The sequence below is a fragment of the Dioscorea cayenensis genome, chromosome 4 (assembly GCF_009730915.1).
Source record: "Dioscorea cayenensis subsp. rotundata cultivar TDr96_F1 chromosome 4, TDr96_F1_v2_PseudoChromosome.rev07_lg8_w22 25.fasta, whole genome shotgun sequence".
NCBI lineage: Eukaryota > Viridiplantae > Streptophyta > Magnoliopsida > Dioscoreales > Dioscoreaceae > Dioscorea > Dioscorea cayenensis.
This window is the reverse complement of record NC_052474.1, coordinates 222,955-240,745: the sequence shown is the minus strand read 5'-3', so window position 1 is coordinate 240,745 and position 17,791 is coordinate 222,955. Positions and strand designations below refer to the sequence as shown.

The following is a 17,791-nucleotide window of genomic DNA, read 5'->3' as shown; positions in this document are numbered from 1 at the left end:
GTAACTGGTGTATCTCTGTACTCGCTTATTCTTTACTTTATCGTATATCAACTTTGTCAAAAAAAAATAAAATAAATAAAACAAAACAAAACAACTATACTATTTGCTCTAATATAATTTCAACATGTTTTATAGTTAAAAAAAATACAAATTTAATTGCTCGGAAGTGAAATATTAAGAAATGACGTAAGTAATAACGAAAGACAATTTAAAAAAAAAAAACAAATCCATCTCATGTATTACATATATATTAATGAATGGCTGAAAATAATTTAGTATCCGTTATTACATATTTGTTTGAGATCTTTATCAATCCCCTCCAAATGTCTGCTTGCATCTCATCATCAAAAATAGTGCTACCAAATCATTCTAGAAAGATGGTTAATTGGCTCAGTAGTAAATTTCCCGTACACATTAGAGGGGTAAATTTTTTAGTATATCACTAAACTTTAGCTCATTTTCATTTTGATTATCGAACTTCAATTTACATCAATTTGGTCACTCAACTTTAATTTGATTTCACAGGGTTATAAATCAAGGATTTCAACCCCTAATTGATTATATGACTGTTTGAAAATTTTAGTCAGCCCACCCCATGACAAATTATTAAGTCTATTATAGGTGTGCGTGTCATCGATAAAAAGCCACATCATTCATTTGTGAGTCAAAATCCCTTGATTTATTACCCAGTGAAATCAAATTAAAATTGAGTGACCAAATTGATACAAATTGAAGTTCGGTGATCAAAGTGAAAATGAGCCAAAGTTTAGTGACCTACTAAAAAATTTACCCCATTATGGGCAATCTTATTCTGTGTTGCTCCCCTTCCCAAGCTTCTATATGTGATTTTTTTATCAACCTTGATGACTCATTACATATTTTTAATAACGCCTTCCCTTCTAAATTATCCAAGCTAAGAGGTGCCCTCCCAAATGTCTCTGGCACTCTAGGGGATTTTAACGCTTGGTCTCTCTAAGGAAATTTGACTTTGCATGTTGTTAATTAAGTCTTTTTATTAATTTCTCAATAGCAAAGAAGTCAGGTGCGTAGCCACTCCCACAATGTGGAATGTTTCTTGCCCTCGAAAAATCATCTTGTTTAATTGGCTTGTTTGGGACAATAACATCTTTAACTCTTGACAACATGGCAAAGTGGGGTTGCAACAATCTTCCGTGACAACTTGTGTCCTCTACCATACAACGAAAGAGACAGTTGATCACATTCTCATCCCAAAGCCCTTCGCAACCCACATTTGGTATCACTTATGCCAAATTTTTTAAAGTTTTAAACTCTTTGGATACCCAACTTCCATAGTTGAAGTGTGGTTATCTTGGAGACCACCTTGGCCCCCATGCCGGGACATCTAGAATGTTCTCACACGTACAATCTTTTGGAACATTTGAGTGGAGAGAAATAATCATATTTTTAATCAACGCCTCATTTCTCTCATGTCAATCATAATAAAGATTGATCATGCTTTTCTCATTTCGCTTTAGGTGGCCCATGATTTGAAAAGACTCAAGTTGATGTACACGATGTTATCTATCAAACATAGTTTGGAGTTCCTTGACTCTTGCTCCATCACCATTGGGGAGGCCCTTCTGAAGAGGCAATTGCTCAATAATAATTTGTTGATTAGACATAGCAACCTAGAAAATCATACATGTGTGTCACTTTGTTGAAAACTCTATATTAAGGTTGTTGATACACTACTGTGTAATACCGACATGAACGTACCAGTTTAGGTATAAACCAATACCTTCCTTAGTTCTATTTTAACTATTGTACGGATATGTACTTATAATACCGGTCTATATCGATACCTATTTTAAAACTTCAATGAAAATTCTAAGTTCTTTTTTGAATTGGTCTTATTAGTAAATATTTACCCACAAATCCTTAATCTTTCACATCCATATGCAGAACTCTTAAAATTGGATTAATGGTAATTATGATTTTATGTTAAAATTTTCAATGAATAATTTGGTAAAATTGTTATTAGAATTTTTTTTTTAAAAAAATCAGACATATCATATGGAGAGACAAACACAACATATGTGCATTATAATCTATATATATATACTAAAATATTGGTAAATCCAAAATAGTACTCCGAAACACACTAATACAGGTATGCATGCCCTCTGGTAAGGTATTGATAACCTTGCTCTATGTATATCCGCCCAATCTCCATTCCCCCTTCACCTTGCTCTATCACTCTATGTATATCCTTCCATCTCCCTTCCTCCTTCACCAACCATAAATAGTGATTTGGCATATTTACCCTCCTACTCCCTACCTCCCTCTCTCTTTCTGTCTTGTTATTTTCCTTTTATTTTGTAATTGTACGTATTACTTTTTTAATATAGTTTAAATAATTTATTCTTTATTTAAAAAAATAGTTTCTTATAAAAAATAAAACAAAATAAAAATAATATTTATAGTCATAATTTCTTGACTCATTAAATTTAAATTTTGAAAAAGAAATTTTTAAATTTTTAAAAATGTATTAAAGAAAAAAAATTCAAACCTAATTAGTTTTTCGGATATTATATTAAATTTGGTATTTTATATAGATTGGACAATAAAACTATTCTATATCGTGTTTTATATATAGACTAGACAATGAAACTATTCTATATCGTGTTTTATTTAAAACGTGATTTATTCAATTTTAAAACTAGGGAAAAGGAAGGGAGGGGGTATAGACTGGACAATGAAACTATTCTATATCGTGTTTTATATATAGACTAGACAATGAAACTATTCTATATTGTGTTTTATTTAAAACGTGATTTATTCAATTTTAAAACTAGGGAAAAGGGAGGGGGGTTTAATTAGCTATGTAGGTAAATGACTCAAAAATGCAATATGTTCTCCAGCATATGTTCCAGATAGCGAGGTTTGAGGTTTGTACACCACATAGTCGTCGTCTCATGGCCTGTTACCTTATGGATCATGCATGTTCTATCACACTGTCCATATCATTCATCAACCAAGAAGAAAGAAGACAACCACCTAAAATTAAAAAGAGGCCTCCCCAGCCGCCCCTCTCTTTTTTGTTTCATCATGGGCATGGGCCAACACCTAAGTACCTAACTAATGCTTTGCTTGTTTAGAGGTTTGGGAATGTTTTATAAAGTATGGTATGGTATGGTAAGGTATGGTAAATGAGATTGTAAACCATACTTTGTTTGGGACAAAGGTAGAGTAAATAAAGGTTTTTGAACCATGTTGTGCTTGGTTTGAAGGTAAGGTAAAGTAAAGTTATATATTAAAATTACAAAAAAACCCTTTGAATATTAAAATATATACATATCAAACACAACTTTTTTAATAATATATTTTTATTTATTGCAATTAAGTTATAACTATAAATGGTAAAACTTTAGTCAAGTGAAACAAAATTCTTAGCTTGGAGTGAGTTAAAATATAAGGCATGTATGTAATTGTTAAAAGTGTAAAAAGGCATTTTAGTCAAGTGAAAATATAAAACCCTCCCAACCCCCCAATTTGGAGGGTTGAGAAATGGGGGTAAAATGGAAGTTCTCAAACCTCCATTTTACCCCCATAAACCATACCATGTAAAAAACCCTGTATCCAAGCAAGGTTTTATGTAAAACCATACTTTACAAAACCATGCAAAACCTCCAAACAAGCAAGGCATAAAGTTCTCCCAAAAAACACGATACCCCTGAAGACGACTCCCACACCTGACACCCCCATATGCAAACCATCTGCTGTCAATATTTATTAATTAGTATTAATTAATAAAGAGTTGAGAACTAAACAAGGTTATCGAGCTCATTCTCAAGTCACAAATATGGGGGAAAAAAACCACTTGTATAATCCCAAAAAGACAAGGCCTCAGATTTAGAGCAGTAGAACAAACAAGGAACTATGGAGGGGTTGTGAGATTAACGGCGGAAGAACAAAGCATACGGTCTGAGGCCCATGAATCATATACTAATAGGAAGACGATGATCCAGAAATTAATTAATGAATTAATCTTGAATGCTAAACTGACTGACAAATGGAAATTAAGAGACGCGCTTGCCTCAGCTTATTAGAAATGCACGCTGTTTACTTGCCACATATATACATGCATAATGAAAGAGCACAGGGCACGTAGTGATGATGGTATATGCATCAATGCATGTATGTGAACAGCAGAAACAAGGAGAATAGTCATAGAAATGACACTGTGGAGAGACGGCTGGATATATGCCACGGAGAGCTGAGGAAGGAGTGGCGCAGGGTGTATATACTATATAGGGGGGAGGCTCTTCCAATATTTAAAGCTCAAAGCTCAAAGCTCAAAGGCCAGACTTTTGAGGGGGAAATAATTCACTCCCAGTGTCAGGCCCAAGTTTGGAGTGCTTGGGTCTCCACAGATTCCGAATTCCAATCTTTTCCATCTGGCCTACACTGGTGAAATAAGCCCACAATTGCACCTTTTATTTTATTTTATTGTTTTTTAAAAGAGCCCACAATTGACACTTTGTTGTCCGTGGAAGTTTCCAGTTAAGAAATCAGTTTCCTGAAATAACCACAAAATCAGTAATGACTGAACACAATATTATTTCGTAATTTAAAGGATTTCTTCTTATTTGCCTTGAAAAACATATATATATATATATATACTGAGGGCACCTAATATAAGAACATCCGTAGATTTTACATTTACGAATGTTCACCGTCCACTCCGATTTCTATTAGGCGTACAGGAAAATTTTTAAAAATCCAAACACATCTAACTACTTCTTTTTGAATCAAAAAAAAATGGTGATACTGTTCACATAACGGTTTCTTTCGGTCTCTCTTTTCTACCTTCTTTCATATTAGAACGTTTGCAAAACTGATAGGTAGAATAGTGAAGGTTTAAATTCTCGTTGAAGGAATTAACTTACGGATAATGTCACAACCAACACTCATACACCATAGAGGCATGATTATATGAAACAGTAACACCACATTATATTATATCCCCTTGCAATTATAAACCAAATAGACTTAATAGGGTTTTTAAATGACATGGATGACAAGTTTTTTTTTTTTTAGGGAAGAGCTTAGAGAGCTGATTTTATTAATAAAAAGCAAAAGTTACAATGAGTTCAATATTACAAGCAACCAAAGAAAAAACCAAAACAAAGCAACAAAGCAAATACAACCAAGAAAAGGAAAAACAAAGGAGATCAAAAAACAAAACCAGCCTTACGGAAGGCCAACATAACCCAGTGCGGCAAGTCTCGACCCTGGAAGAACAGAGTCAGCATGTGCAAATTGATAGCAAAGGATGCTAGCTTGAATGCAGGGGAGGCCCAAAGCTTAGGAATAACATGCACACAAGGATGCCCCGCGGTATTCAAGAAAAGGTTGATGCCGAGGACCCAAATTTGAAGGCTCCGGACAGAGATGTGGTTTGAAGAGAGTGATTTGGCGGCAGCAGGGGACGTGATGAAGAGATGCCTGATCATGATCCCAGTGTCCACCATGGCTTGAAGAGCAAGGTTGATCGCCAAGAAGTCTGCCTCCGCTTCGCTCATGGCATGAATAGGACAAGCACCTGCAACCAACACAGAACAATTAGTGGATGACAAGTTGGCATCAGCATTATGTCATCATTCAAGTTATTTTTTTTTATGAACTTTGAATTCAAATCATATAAATCTCTAAATTTTTAAAATTTTAAGCCCTACCTAAAACCCTAAAATCATATACCCAAATACTATAAAAACTATACCAAAAATTCTAAAGCCTAAACCCTAAATCCTAAATAGTAAACCGCAGACCCCCTCAGGTTTTGGTTTAGCATTTACAGGTTTAGATAATAAAAAAAATTAATAGTTTTTAAAAAATAGATAAAATTATGATGTGGCAACATATGATTTGAAGGGATAAAATCCTACATAGGGTCACCATTTCATTAAATCCTAATACTACACCATAAGACAGGCACTTGTTGTCCTTTTTAAAATATATATATATATGTGTGTGTGTGTGTGTGTGTGTGTGTGTGTGTGTGTGTGGAGATCATCAAGAGAAATATAAACCCACACAAGAATCTTTAGCATTGAGGTGCGTCTGCTTTTTTTTATAATAAAAATATTTTAAAAATAAAAATTAAAGGTAAATTATGATATATTGAACATTTAAATGAAAATGCTAAAGTCAAGAGAAGCTTGGAGTTTTTAGGTCCTCATGTGGAAAAATTTGGGGAGACTCTGCCAGGAGAAAAGATTCATGTTCCAAGCTCGGGCTAGGAGTCTAGGAGTCTAGTTTGGTGGCCTTGAGGGAACTCATATCCCCTCGTTCTGGAAACAAGGAATACTTTGGTTCCAAGCTTCCAGCCTATTAAAACCTGATACATGTCCCAAATCACAATAGGAAAAATATAATAACATCACATGAGATACGTGTCAGAATATGATATGCTGGAACCAATGTATTCTCTGGTTCCAGAACAAAGGGAGATGAACTCGTCTTGAGGAGGGCTTTTTGTTCCTCGCCTTACTTCGAGGTTGACAAGGTCCCCTTGCTTATATCCCGCAAGTGCACAGGTTTGTCGAAGTAATAATCCCGGGTGAGCGGGGGCGAATCCACAGGGAGTAGGGAGTAAAGACACTTAATTCGATTCTTAGCTATGTGGAGTATCAACAATGATAAGTGTGGTAATGATTCAATTCTTAGAAATTAAAAACAACAAGTAAGAGAGCAAAATTAAGGAGGAGGCAAGGCAACCGATAAAGATGGGGTACTCGGATGATGCTTCACCTAAGATAATCGCTTCAAGTGCAAGAACTCTCTATTATGCTTCCTAATCAATACAATGGTGAGTCGTGGAAATCCTTACATACATAGTCCCAAATCTAAGGTCAACTATGCCTAACTCTATACATGTCCCGGAGGAGAAATCGAACAATCTCAACACCTCGCACTCGCATAGAGTTGCAATGAGCTCTAGGGATTCCAAGTGATAAATCTCTTCCTAGATTTAGACCTAACCCTTTGGTCCAGGCGGAAGGTCCCTAGCCACAATTAAGCCCTAGATAGTAAGATCATCTCAACGCTTCACTCCATTACACGCGCAACTAGGCCCCAGTGGAGGTTCATCCCTTAAACCATTCACTCTATTATGGCCGCAAAGAACTCGAGGAACGGAGGTAGAATCTATCACGTCGGATGAGAAAGGGGACGCTCCTGTACCTCTCGACTCACCCTCTCAACCCTCTCCAACCTAGCTTTGTCTAACGCTCGTGGTGTGTCACTCACTCACAAGGTTACCAACAAGAACTCTCAACCCTAGTGTCACTCTAGGGGAAATGTTCATACAATCAAGCATTCAAGGTTGGAACTCACAATAAACATCAATTTATTGAAAGCATAATAAAGAAGTTCAATGAAGCGAATACATCCTAGAGTTCACAATCACCCAAGTACCCACTAGGGGTTTAGCTCTCCATGGAGCTAAGTACAATCAAAGAAATCGAATGTAAAAGCAATGAATCCATAAAGAAACCCCCTCGATGGTCGTGTCGATGGTCTTGTAGAAAGTCCTCTACTCGTTGTCCAAGGATTCATTCGTCCGGTATAGGATACGCCTCGATCGAAGCTCCACTACCAACCTTCTTCCTAATGGAATCACGATGTCGGAGCCGTAGAACCTCTCCAAAACCTTGGCCAATACCCCTCGAAACCCTAGCCGACGCCCTCTCGCAAGTTGGGGAAAAGATGGAGAAAAGAATACCAAAATCGGGGCCGAATCGGCTTTAAATAGGGCTGGAATCGGGCAACTCCACGGGCATGGACGATACACGCGGCCGTGGAGTTGCTACAGTGCTGTTACAGTACTTGCTACAGTGCTCTGCTACATTTTTCGACCTGAATAACTTCCCAATTCCATACTTTCATCGGGGTAACGCAAACGGGCTCACGTTCACGCCATGAATCACTTACTTCTTCAATGATATATATGTTGGTGGAGCTCCTGTTCTTGTATGCATAAGACGGAATGCTCGAGTGTGACTGCCTTTGTGCCCCTCCAAATGGATGTGCTCACTCGAATGCGAGGAGGTTGGCACACACTCTAGCATCTCACACCTGTCCTATGTTTTCGCGTTTGAACTTTAGCAAGATCTCCTCCAAAATAAGTGTATTATGATCCATATTGGCCTATTTCCTTCATACTCGGCCTCACAGCCCTACTTGCGTAAAAGTAACATAAAAACACACATATTAATGTAAAAACCTGAGAAAAGTAATGCTCAACATAAGGAATGAACGCTTAGCATTCATATCGCACAAGCACTTATCAGAGGTCCTTTGATTTTTTTTGTATCAGCTGTACTCTTACCACATCTAGTGGTAGTTTGTTGTTCATTTCTTAATTAAAGTGATTAATCCATATTTTTAAAAAATGCAAACAAAATAAATGAATTACCTAGAAAGTGACACACTCACTTAAGTGCACGAATTGTCGAAGAAATAAAAGTATCCTGGTGAGTGGGTAGTCATATCTACAGGGGATAGTGATTAACACAAGAATTGCTATTTAACTATGGTAAAGATGAATCAATAGCGGTGCGAACAATATCAGTGCAAATAAAGAAATAAAGAAAACAAGAGAGAGACGCAATTAAATGATAGGCGAGCCAATTGATAGAAAGTGGGGCACCCGGACATTGCTCCCCCTAAAACTATTGTTTCGAGTGCAAGACTAACAATTACGTCTCTTAACTGATGTTTAATGAGTTGTGGAAATCCTAAAATACACGGTCCAAACCTAAGGTCAACCGTGACTAACCCAACACTATGCCCTAGCGGATAAATCGCTCAATCTCAACACCTCACACTGTATAAGGTTGCTTAAAGATCTAGGGTGTCACACCCACCCCTTCTACCGAGGTAAATGTGGCACCCATCAGTTAAAAATTTCTTTTTAACTGGAAACTGTCGCCTCTCAAAAACCAAATCAAACTTACAAATCACATTTTACAACTTTACATCATCTACAGGTCCAAATACATAAATACAACAAATATAATTACTCAAATTTGCGGGTACAACCGCTACAAGATCACAACAACAATAAATAGAAAGAAAGGAAGGGGGTCCCACTGCAATCCTGGACTCAACCCTGACTAGCTCTATACTCAATCAGACAATCTAGGGTCATGCTCCTGCAGCTACAGCACATTCAGTTGGTCGGTAGTGGCTTAATAATTTCAAATACTTAAATACAGTGTATATAAAGTATATAAATACCAACTTCTCAAATAATTTTCCAACTTTTCCAAAATACCAGAATTCTAGCAAAATACAATCTTTAAAGAACTCTTGAAACATAAATTCAACATAAATCAACATCAATTTGATTTTCTCAGAAAACACAAATTTTGTGAGAGAATGCCCTCATCACAATTCAAAAAATAACATAACTCTCAAATTCAAAATAAAGCAATACCCAACACTCACCAAGCATAACATGGTCTAGAAAACTCTCTAAACCTTCGCCGTGGCCGCGGCTAGGTTTAGAGCCGTCAAGGAACTCATGTCCTTAACGTTGACCCATCGGTTCACCGGTCGGTGACCCCCGGCTACCCGATGAATATCCAGTCAGGGCTCTCCGCTCCCACCTGAACTGACCCTCGTAGAAATCAATACTCAGGTCCACCACGCCAACTCTAAAGGCTGGCCCGTGGAGACCCACTACTGCAGTAGTCGGGCCTTAGCCCCCCGTCACCGTCCAAACCAACATGTAAATGCAGCAATAATACAAACTGTATAAATCATATCACAGCGTCCTTATCCAGGACAAGCATTCACAGTACAATACATGCATAATACTAGAAAAATCCAAATCCAGGACACCATTCTTGTATTAGGAATGAAAACCAGTACCACAAATATTGTCGAAAAAACATTTTAATACGCGCACATGATTTCACAAATCATTGCAAATCAAACCATATGTAACCATCCAAAAATAAATACATGAATTGAATAATTAAATCACATATACATGTATTTCCACTATTCACAAATACATATGATTATACAAAACTGATGTATCAACACGGTTATCATGGCACATCGTAGGAAAATAAATATAGTATATTTCGACCTTATACGAAATTAAACATGATAAAATGAAATACTTAAATATTTATTTCCAAAATACTAGCCATTAAACAGTTATTTCAAAATAATAATAATTAATTAATTATTTAAAATAATAGTCACTACCAACTCACCTGGTGTCCTTGGGTTCCTTGCTAGACTTGGAACTCCCTCCCAAGACTGAACTACACCTAACAGAATAATATAATAAAAATAAATAACACATTTAAACCCAAAATAAAATACAATAACAATAATAGACTCCTATTGGGCCCAGTCACTCCAATCGGTTAAAACCCGACCTTGCATAGTCCAACTGGCTTTCAATTACACTTAAACCAACTCAATTTAGACTAAACACTGCTGAACCAATCTTAACCAACCTTAATTCCACTGAACCAAGCTTAATTGCACTGAACCAAACTCAATTTCACTGAACCAGCTTGAACCAACTCAATTCTTATTCAAAATCCATTGAACCAACTTGCTTCAGGCCAAAACCCTTAACCCAAAATCAACTGAACCAAACCCAAACCATCTCAACTTGATTTGATCAGGCCCAACTCAACCAAATCAATTCAACTCAACCAATTCAATCCAACCATCATCATTATCCTCTTAACCATCACCATAATCACCATCATCATCAACTTGATTAACCAAACCAAACCCTGATCTCGGTAATACAGTAAATCCGGCAATCTCATCTCCATTTCAAGCAAATTCCAACTCAAATACAAGTGTTTTTCCAACCAAAATTGAAGCAACAACTCTTATTAACAATAACTCATCATTTTTCATCATAAATCTGTAATGTTTGTAAAATTTTTTATTCAACTTTGACTAGAAAGTTTGACCAAGTTTGGTTGAATGTTTGACTGCCAACATGCTACCCCACTTGCTTTTGGTTTTATTGCCTGATTTCTCGGGCATGATTAAAGTTAATCATGCTTGGTTGCATGATTGGAGGTGAATGATTGGTGAGGCAAGCTTTCCTCTTTAAACCTTTGTTCCTCTCTTCCTTCTCTTGCATCATGCCTTACTTTTGTTGAGAATTCTGTCGACTGAGAGGAATTTTCTCCGGCAACTCTTCGGCAAGTGTAGAGGTAGGTGACCCTTGTTGTTGTTTGTTTATTAGGCTCTTGCTTGTTGATTGAGTTTTGATGGAGATACACCATGATTCATATTTGTTTGGAGCCTTTTTCTTGTATTGCTTGGTTCTTAAATCTTTGTTGTGATTTGTCTGAAGCATGACAGTAAGCATGTTTTGTATTCATTACTTTAGCTTATCTTAATTAACTTTGTATGCATAAGTGTAGCTTTGATCTTCTTGTGAACCTGCAACCTTGAAGCTTGATCTGGTGTTTTGTGTTTGTTTATATTTTTTAGCTTGGTGTTAAGCTTAATCCTTGTCTTGTTAAAGCTTTGTTTAAATATGTTTAGCATGTTAAATCTGAGAATTTATTTGAGCATGTTGTTCATGTCATGGAGTGGTAATTAAGCAACTAGAGCATTCTTTCTTTGTTTTATTGTGAATATATATATAATCATGCCTTAATGAGGTTATCTGGTGTTTGACCTGAAAATTTCCAAATTTTAGTAACCTGAAAATCATGCTTTTATGATTTATTTTTTATGGCCAATATTTGTTTGGTTGGGTTTTTGAATTTTAATTGTAGATTTAAAAATTTATATATATTCAGAATCATGAGTTAAGGTTGATTTTAATCTTGGAAAGTTAATTGGGCTGGTGTTATGTTTAAAGCTTTCTTGGAGCGTTTTATTTGCCTAGCTAATTTTCTTGTGAAAACCTTTAATTGCTAGCATGAACCGTGTACTCAATTTCTTTTAGCATGCTGTTGTGTTGGTTTGATTTTTGGCAAGTGAGTTAAGTACTTTATTTTTGGTAGGATATATAACAAGCTTCTTTTGAGGTGCATGGTTGTTCTATTGTCATGCTAGTTATGAACTCTTTTAATTGTTGAATTAGCTTGGGCTATAGTTGTAATTTAGGCCCGGTCCAAGATTTGTAACCTAAGTTAAATTATTCTGTTTGGGTAGATCCGTACTAAGCTGTAGTTCACGGGACTTGGTGAACCCAATTCTGTAGCTCGGAGCCAGGTAGGCTCTCGCACTGTGTATTCCGTATTTCTGGCAATAATTATTATTTAATTATTGCATTGTTTAATAATTTTATTTATTTATTTATTTGCGTGATATTTATGTTTATTTATTTATTTTCTTATTTGCATTATTTATTCAGTAATTCCTCTGTCTGTATTCCGTATTTTCTGCGGTTTTTAGTACATCTCCATTTCTGGCTCGCCCAGCTAGGAGGAGTAAGTCCTAGCCATGTGCACATGTTTTCTATAGTAGCGCTACCCTCCGACTGCGGTCGAAGATCCGACTACGGCTGTTGATATTCTGTTCTGTTCTGTTCCGATTTCATAGTCGAAGATCCAGCCTCATGCTGTTGATTTCTGTTATTAGCCAGGGAGATGTACATGTCTGTTCTGCGTGTTTTTCGTAATTTTTGGATTATTTCAGTATTCTACGTATTTTCTGTATTCTATATGAAGCATGAGCTTTTATTATGTAATATCTGCTATATCTGTTGTTTCTGCGATCCTACTGGGCCCTTGTGGCACATGCACTCTGTGAATTCTGTTCTCGCAGGAGAAGATCAAGTCTAGGATCGGGGGGTGTCTGGGGGTCGTATTGTCTGCTTTTATCAATATCTCTATATTACCCCCTTGTGAGTGTAAGACTTGTATTCTGACTGTATTTGTAAATTGCGAACTGTTGGGTTGTATTTGTATTCTGTAGGGCTGCTAAAGTCCATACTTGTAGTATTTCAGTATCCAGTATCCTATTTGTGTTTTTGTGTTCTGTTCATATCTGCTAGGGCTGTTCAAAAAAACCGGTTAAACTGTAAACCGGACCGGACTGGTTTTTTTTGAACCGCCGGTCCGGTTCCAACCGGTTTCATTATTAACCGGTCCGGTCCGGTTCCAATTTTTGGAACCGCGGTCCAAACCGGACCGGACCGGTTTGCCAGTTTAGTTATTTTTACCTTAAACTCTCTCTCTATATATATATATATATGTAAATTTTTTATTGCTAATGAAGCTGATTGTTTGTTTTTAACTCTATATATTAAATGACCACTCTATTAATTTAATTTTAATTCATAAAAACCGAGACCGAACCGGATTGGACCAAATTGGTCGAAAACGGTCCAAACCGGACCGGACCGGTCCAAAACGGTTTGGACCGGTCCGGGTTTCTCTGTTATTTGGTCCGGTCCGGTTCCAATAATAAAAAAACCGTTTAACCGGTCCGGTCCGGTTTTGGACCGGTCCGGTCCGGTTTTGGACCGTGCACAGCCCTAATATCTGCTTGTTAGGGTTGACTCTGATCAGGTTTTAGCTAAGGCCTTGCACCCAGTGGGGTCCAGTCCCCTCGGATGCGGCCGATCTGTCCGCGGGCCCGGCTGTGGGGCTGGGACGTGACAAAATCCTTCTTCTTTCTCAAGAAAAAAAATTAAATTTCTCAATCCAAAATACACACATACATTCAAGTATACCAACAAATAAATCATCAACATACTTACCAAATAATACTTCATCCATTCTCCTCTCCAAATACCAAGCTTTATCTCTTCCAATTTCTCTCCAAATCTCATTCTTCTCTTCTTTTTTTTTCTCTCTCGGGTACTGTAGCAGTTAAATGGAGAAGAAGATGAACAACACTCAAGCTCTAGATTTTTCTCTCAATTACCTCTTCAGCCAAAATTCACTTTTAGTCCCTCAAAACATAATTTCTTACAAAACAGTCCCTGAAAAACTCCCCAATGGTCCTTGAATTATGAAATGGTATTCTCAAAAGGTCCTTTCAAACTATCCAATGGTTCCTAGATTATAACACAACATTTCAAAAAGATCCCTTCATCTTACCTTTCAGTCCTTGGTTTCCAGAAACATCTCATATCAATCCTTTTCCTATTACTCTTTAACCTAAAATCTTTTAAAAACTTTTACATTTAGGTCCTTATTCTTTCTACTTGGGGTTTCTCAACAAGATTACTCTGTAGAAAACCTTACTGCAACTGTAGTAATACTCTGAATATATTTTCCAACAGGTATCTAAAAGTTCAGGGTATTACATAGGGACTCCAAGTGATAAACCATATTCCCTAATATAGATCTAACCCTTTGGTCCAAGCGAAAGACCCCTAGTCACAATTAAGCCCCAGCATTAAGGATTACTTCAACGCTTCACTCTGTTGCTTGCGCAACTAAGCCCCTGCGGAGTTCCTCTCTTAGCACTTCACTCAATTGTGACCCCAAAGAACTCTTGGAATACGGAGGTAGGATAAATCACACCATAAGAAAAAGGGGATGTTCCGCTACCTCTCGACTCACCCTCTTAACCCTCTCTAATCTAGCTTTGTCTAACTCTCATGGTGTGTCACTCATCCACAAGAATAATCAAGATGGATTCTCAACCCTAGTGTCACTCTAAGGGAAAATCAACTCAACAAGCATTCAAGATTGGAACTGAATTAGAACATCAATTAAAGAAAACATAATAAAAGGTCAATAAAACCAAATCATCCTAGGGTTTACAAGTTCAAGCATCCACTAGGGTTTAGCTCTCCATGGAGCAAGATGCAATCAATAATGAAATCAAAAATAAAACATGCAATCCATAAGTAAAACCCCCTTCTAATTCGTATTGATGGCTTTGTGGAGTAGCCTCGTTTTCTCCAAAGGTTCTCTCGTCAAGCCTAAGACACATCTCGCCGAATCGATGCCAACGAAAGCTCCCCTAATAACTATCTTCCGAAGGAACGCGATGTTGAAGGCCATAGAACTACTCCAAAAGCCTTGCCAAAGCCTCTCCAAACCCTAACCACGAGCGCCTCCAAAGATTGGAAAAAGATCATTTAAAACGGCTAAAATCGTGACTTAAATAGGGCTGGAATCGGGCATCCACACGGGCGTGTGGAATTTCCACACGCCGGTGTGAATCTCTAGGAAACTGATTTTCTGCTGTATGTGAACAGTAACTGTTATAGTGATTTGCTGCATTACTTTACTACAGTAACTGCTACAATATTCTGTGAAAAATACTCCCGAATCCACACTTTCATTAAGGCCACATGAACGGGCACACATCCATGCGGTAGATCGCGTTGCGTCTTCAATAGTGCTCAATATAAGAAAAGAATATTTTGTAGTATTCATTTGAGCATGATGGAGGTTGGCACACAATCACGTGTTTTTGAGCACAACTTGTGTTTTCACGTTTGTTCATTCGAAAATTTTATCAACAAAGTGCATCCACGATCTACTTTTGGCTTCTTTCTTCCACTATTGTCTCTGTAACCCTATATACATAAAAGAACACAAATACACATATATAAGCGATAAAATCTGAGAAAAATAGTGCTCAATATAAAAAAAAAATATTTCGTAGTATTAATACATAAGCACTTATGAGAAAGCTACCAGTTTCCATAAAGATTTAAGAACAAATTTCTTTAACATGTCAATATGTTTATAGTTTAAAATTTAAATAAATCAGTTGCTTGCATTAATTTGTATGGTAAATTAAAAACGATATAGATGAATTTTATGATATTTTAATTAGAAAAAAATGGAAAGAACATGATATCTGTGTACCCGGAGTCGGAATTGGACCAAATTAGTAAAAGTAAAGCCAGCGGCTGAAAATGAAACCTGCGACCTGCGAACCCCTTATCACCCATGAACCACGTGCCGTTCGGGCCTCGTCCTCCGAGGTCTTCTCTTTTTTTTAAATTTTAATTTTAATTAATCTTCCTTCTTCTCCACCTCCACTCCGGTATTATTGAATATGAATTGAAACGAAGTAATTTATTTTTATAAAAAGAAACGGGTAAAGTTTTTTGTTTTTGTTTTTTCAAAAGCACAAAAAAAGAAAGGAAGAAAGGAAGGAATAAATAAGATCGTCAAGGAAGGGTAAGTGGTCGTCGTCAAAAAATCAAATTGAGTGATGAGGTTCCAACTCCGAAGACAGGACACAAGAAGGGAGATGCAATGGAAGGCAATGGAAAACTAAGAAGGGCAAGCGAGATCGAGATCCTCCAAAATCAATGGCTGCATGGGTTCTCTCCCATATTCCCATTCTGCTTTGCCTCATACTAATAATCCCCCAATCTGAAGAAACTCGATCCATCCGCCGTACTGAGTGTCATGGTCGGTGGATTCACATCCGTTCCCTGCCGCCGCGCTTCAACACGGAGCTTCTGGAGAGCTGCAACGCCTTCCCCCTAATGGACGAACCCCTCTGCCCTTACGCAGCCAACCACGGTCTCGGACCTCGCACCCACAACCGCAGCCGCAGTTGGTACCGCACCGACCCCCGGCTACTGGAGCCACTGATTCACCGGCGTCTTCTCGAGCACCCGTGCCTCACCCCCGACCCCCTCCTCGCCGACGCCATCTACCTCCCCTACTATGCCTCCCTCGACGCCCTCCCTTTCCTCTACTCCCCTCCCTTGTTCAACTCCTCCGCTCTTCACGCTCTTCCCCTCCATCACCACCTCCTCTCTAACCAACCCCACGTCTACTCGCGCCGCCATGGCCACGACCACTTCCTCGTTCTTGCTGGTCCCGCCTGGGACTTCTCCCAGGCCCCTGACGCTGACCCTGTCCTCTGGGGCACCTCCTTCCTCTCCCGCTCCGAGTTCTTCAACCTCACCGTTCTCGCCCTCGAGTCCCGCCCCTCCCCTTGGCAGGAGCACGCCATCCCCCACCCCACCTCCTTCCACCCTGCCACGCTCGCCCGCCTCGACGCCTGGCTCGCCCGTGCCCGTCGCTCCCGCCGCAACACTCTCATGCTTTTCGCCGGCGGAGGCGGAGGCGGGGGTGCCAACATTCGCGGCAGCATCCGCGCTGAGTGCGAGAATCGAACCGATCTTTGCCAGATGGTGGACTGCTCCGATGGGGTCTGCTCTCATGATCCGATCAGGTTCATGCGGCCCATGCTCCGCTCAAGCTTCTGCCTCCAGCCGCCCGGTGACACCCCGACCCGGCGGTCCACGTTCGACGGGATCCTGGCGGGTTGTATCCCGGTATTCTTCGAGGAGATCTCAGCGAGGAAGCAGTATGGGTGGCATTTGCCCGAGGATCAGTACGAGGACTTCTCCGTTTATATACCCAAAGAGGATGTGGTCTTCGGAGGGGTGCGGATCACGGAGGTGCTGGCTGCCATCCCGGAGGCGGATGTCAGGACGATGAGAGAGCGGGTCTTGGAACTCGCTCCCGGCGTCATGTACCGGCGCCATGGGAGTTCCGCGGGCCTCAGATCGATCAAGGATGCTGTCGATCTCGCCATAGATGGGGTGCTCCGGAGGATCCGGCGAAAGGTGAGGCCTCTCGGGAGTCCTGAACTCATCACGGTGGACGACGAAGAGGACGCTGCTGGATAGAATGGACGGCTGAGATTGATTGGGTGGTGACGTTTGTTCTCTCTGCAACTTTGTTTTTTCACTTCTCTTTTATTAAGTCTTGGGTTAGAAAAAAAAAAGTACTGAGAAGCCTGTTTCGAATAAATCTCCGGACAATGATATATATATATATATATATTGATATCTACTTGCTTTTATAACTTGTTTGCTTGCTTG

General features: G+C 38.8%; 1 protein-coding gene and 1 long non-coding RNA gene across 2 annotated transcripts; both read left to right on the top strand.

The window, feature by feature from the left end:
* Positions 1-11,103: 11,103 nt before the first annotated feature.
* Positions 11,104-12,979, top strand: LOC120259245. The gene is made up of 3 exons (XR_005536083.1): positions 11,104-11,225; positions 12,181-12,240; positions 12,796-12,979. It is a non-coding gene; the product is annotated as an uncharacterized LOC120259245 (long non-coding RNA).
* A 3,048-nt stretch (positions 12,980-16,027) lies between these two features.
* LOC120259477 (probable xyloglucan galactosyltransferase GT19) lies at positions 16,028-17,772 on the top strand. The gene has a single exon (XM_039267089.1). The coding sequence runs from the start codon at positions 16,259-16,261 to the stop codon at positions 17,594-17,596; it is 1,338 nt and encodes a 445-aa protein (XP_039123023.1). The 5' UTR covers positions 16,028-16,258; the 3' UTR covers positions 17,597-17,772.
* Positions 17,773-17,791: the final 19 nt, after the last annotated feature.

Coding starts and splice junctions, on each gene's coding strand:
- LOC120259477 (XM_039267089.1), top strand. CDS start 16,259: ATGGCTGCATGGGTTCTCTCCCATATTCCCATTCTGCTTTGCCTCATA.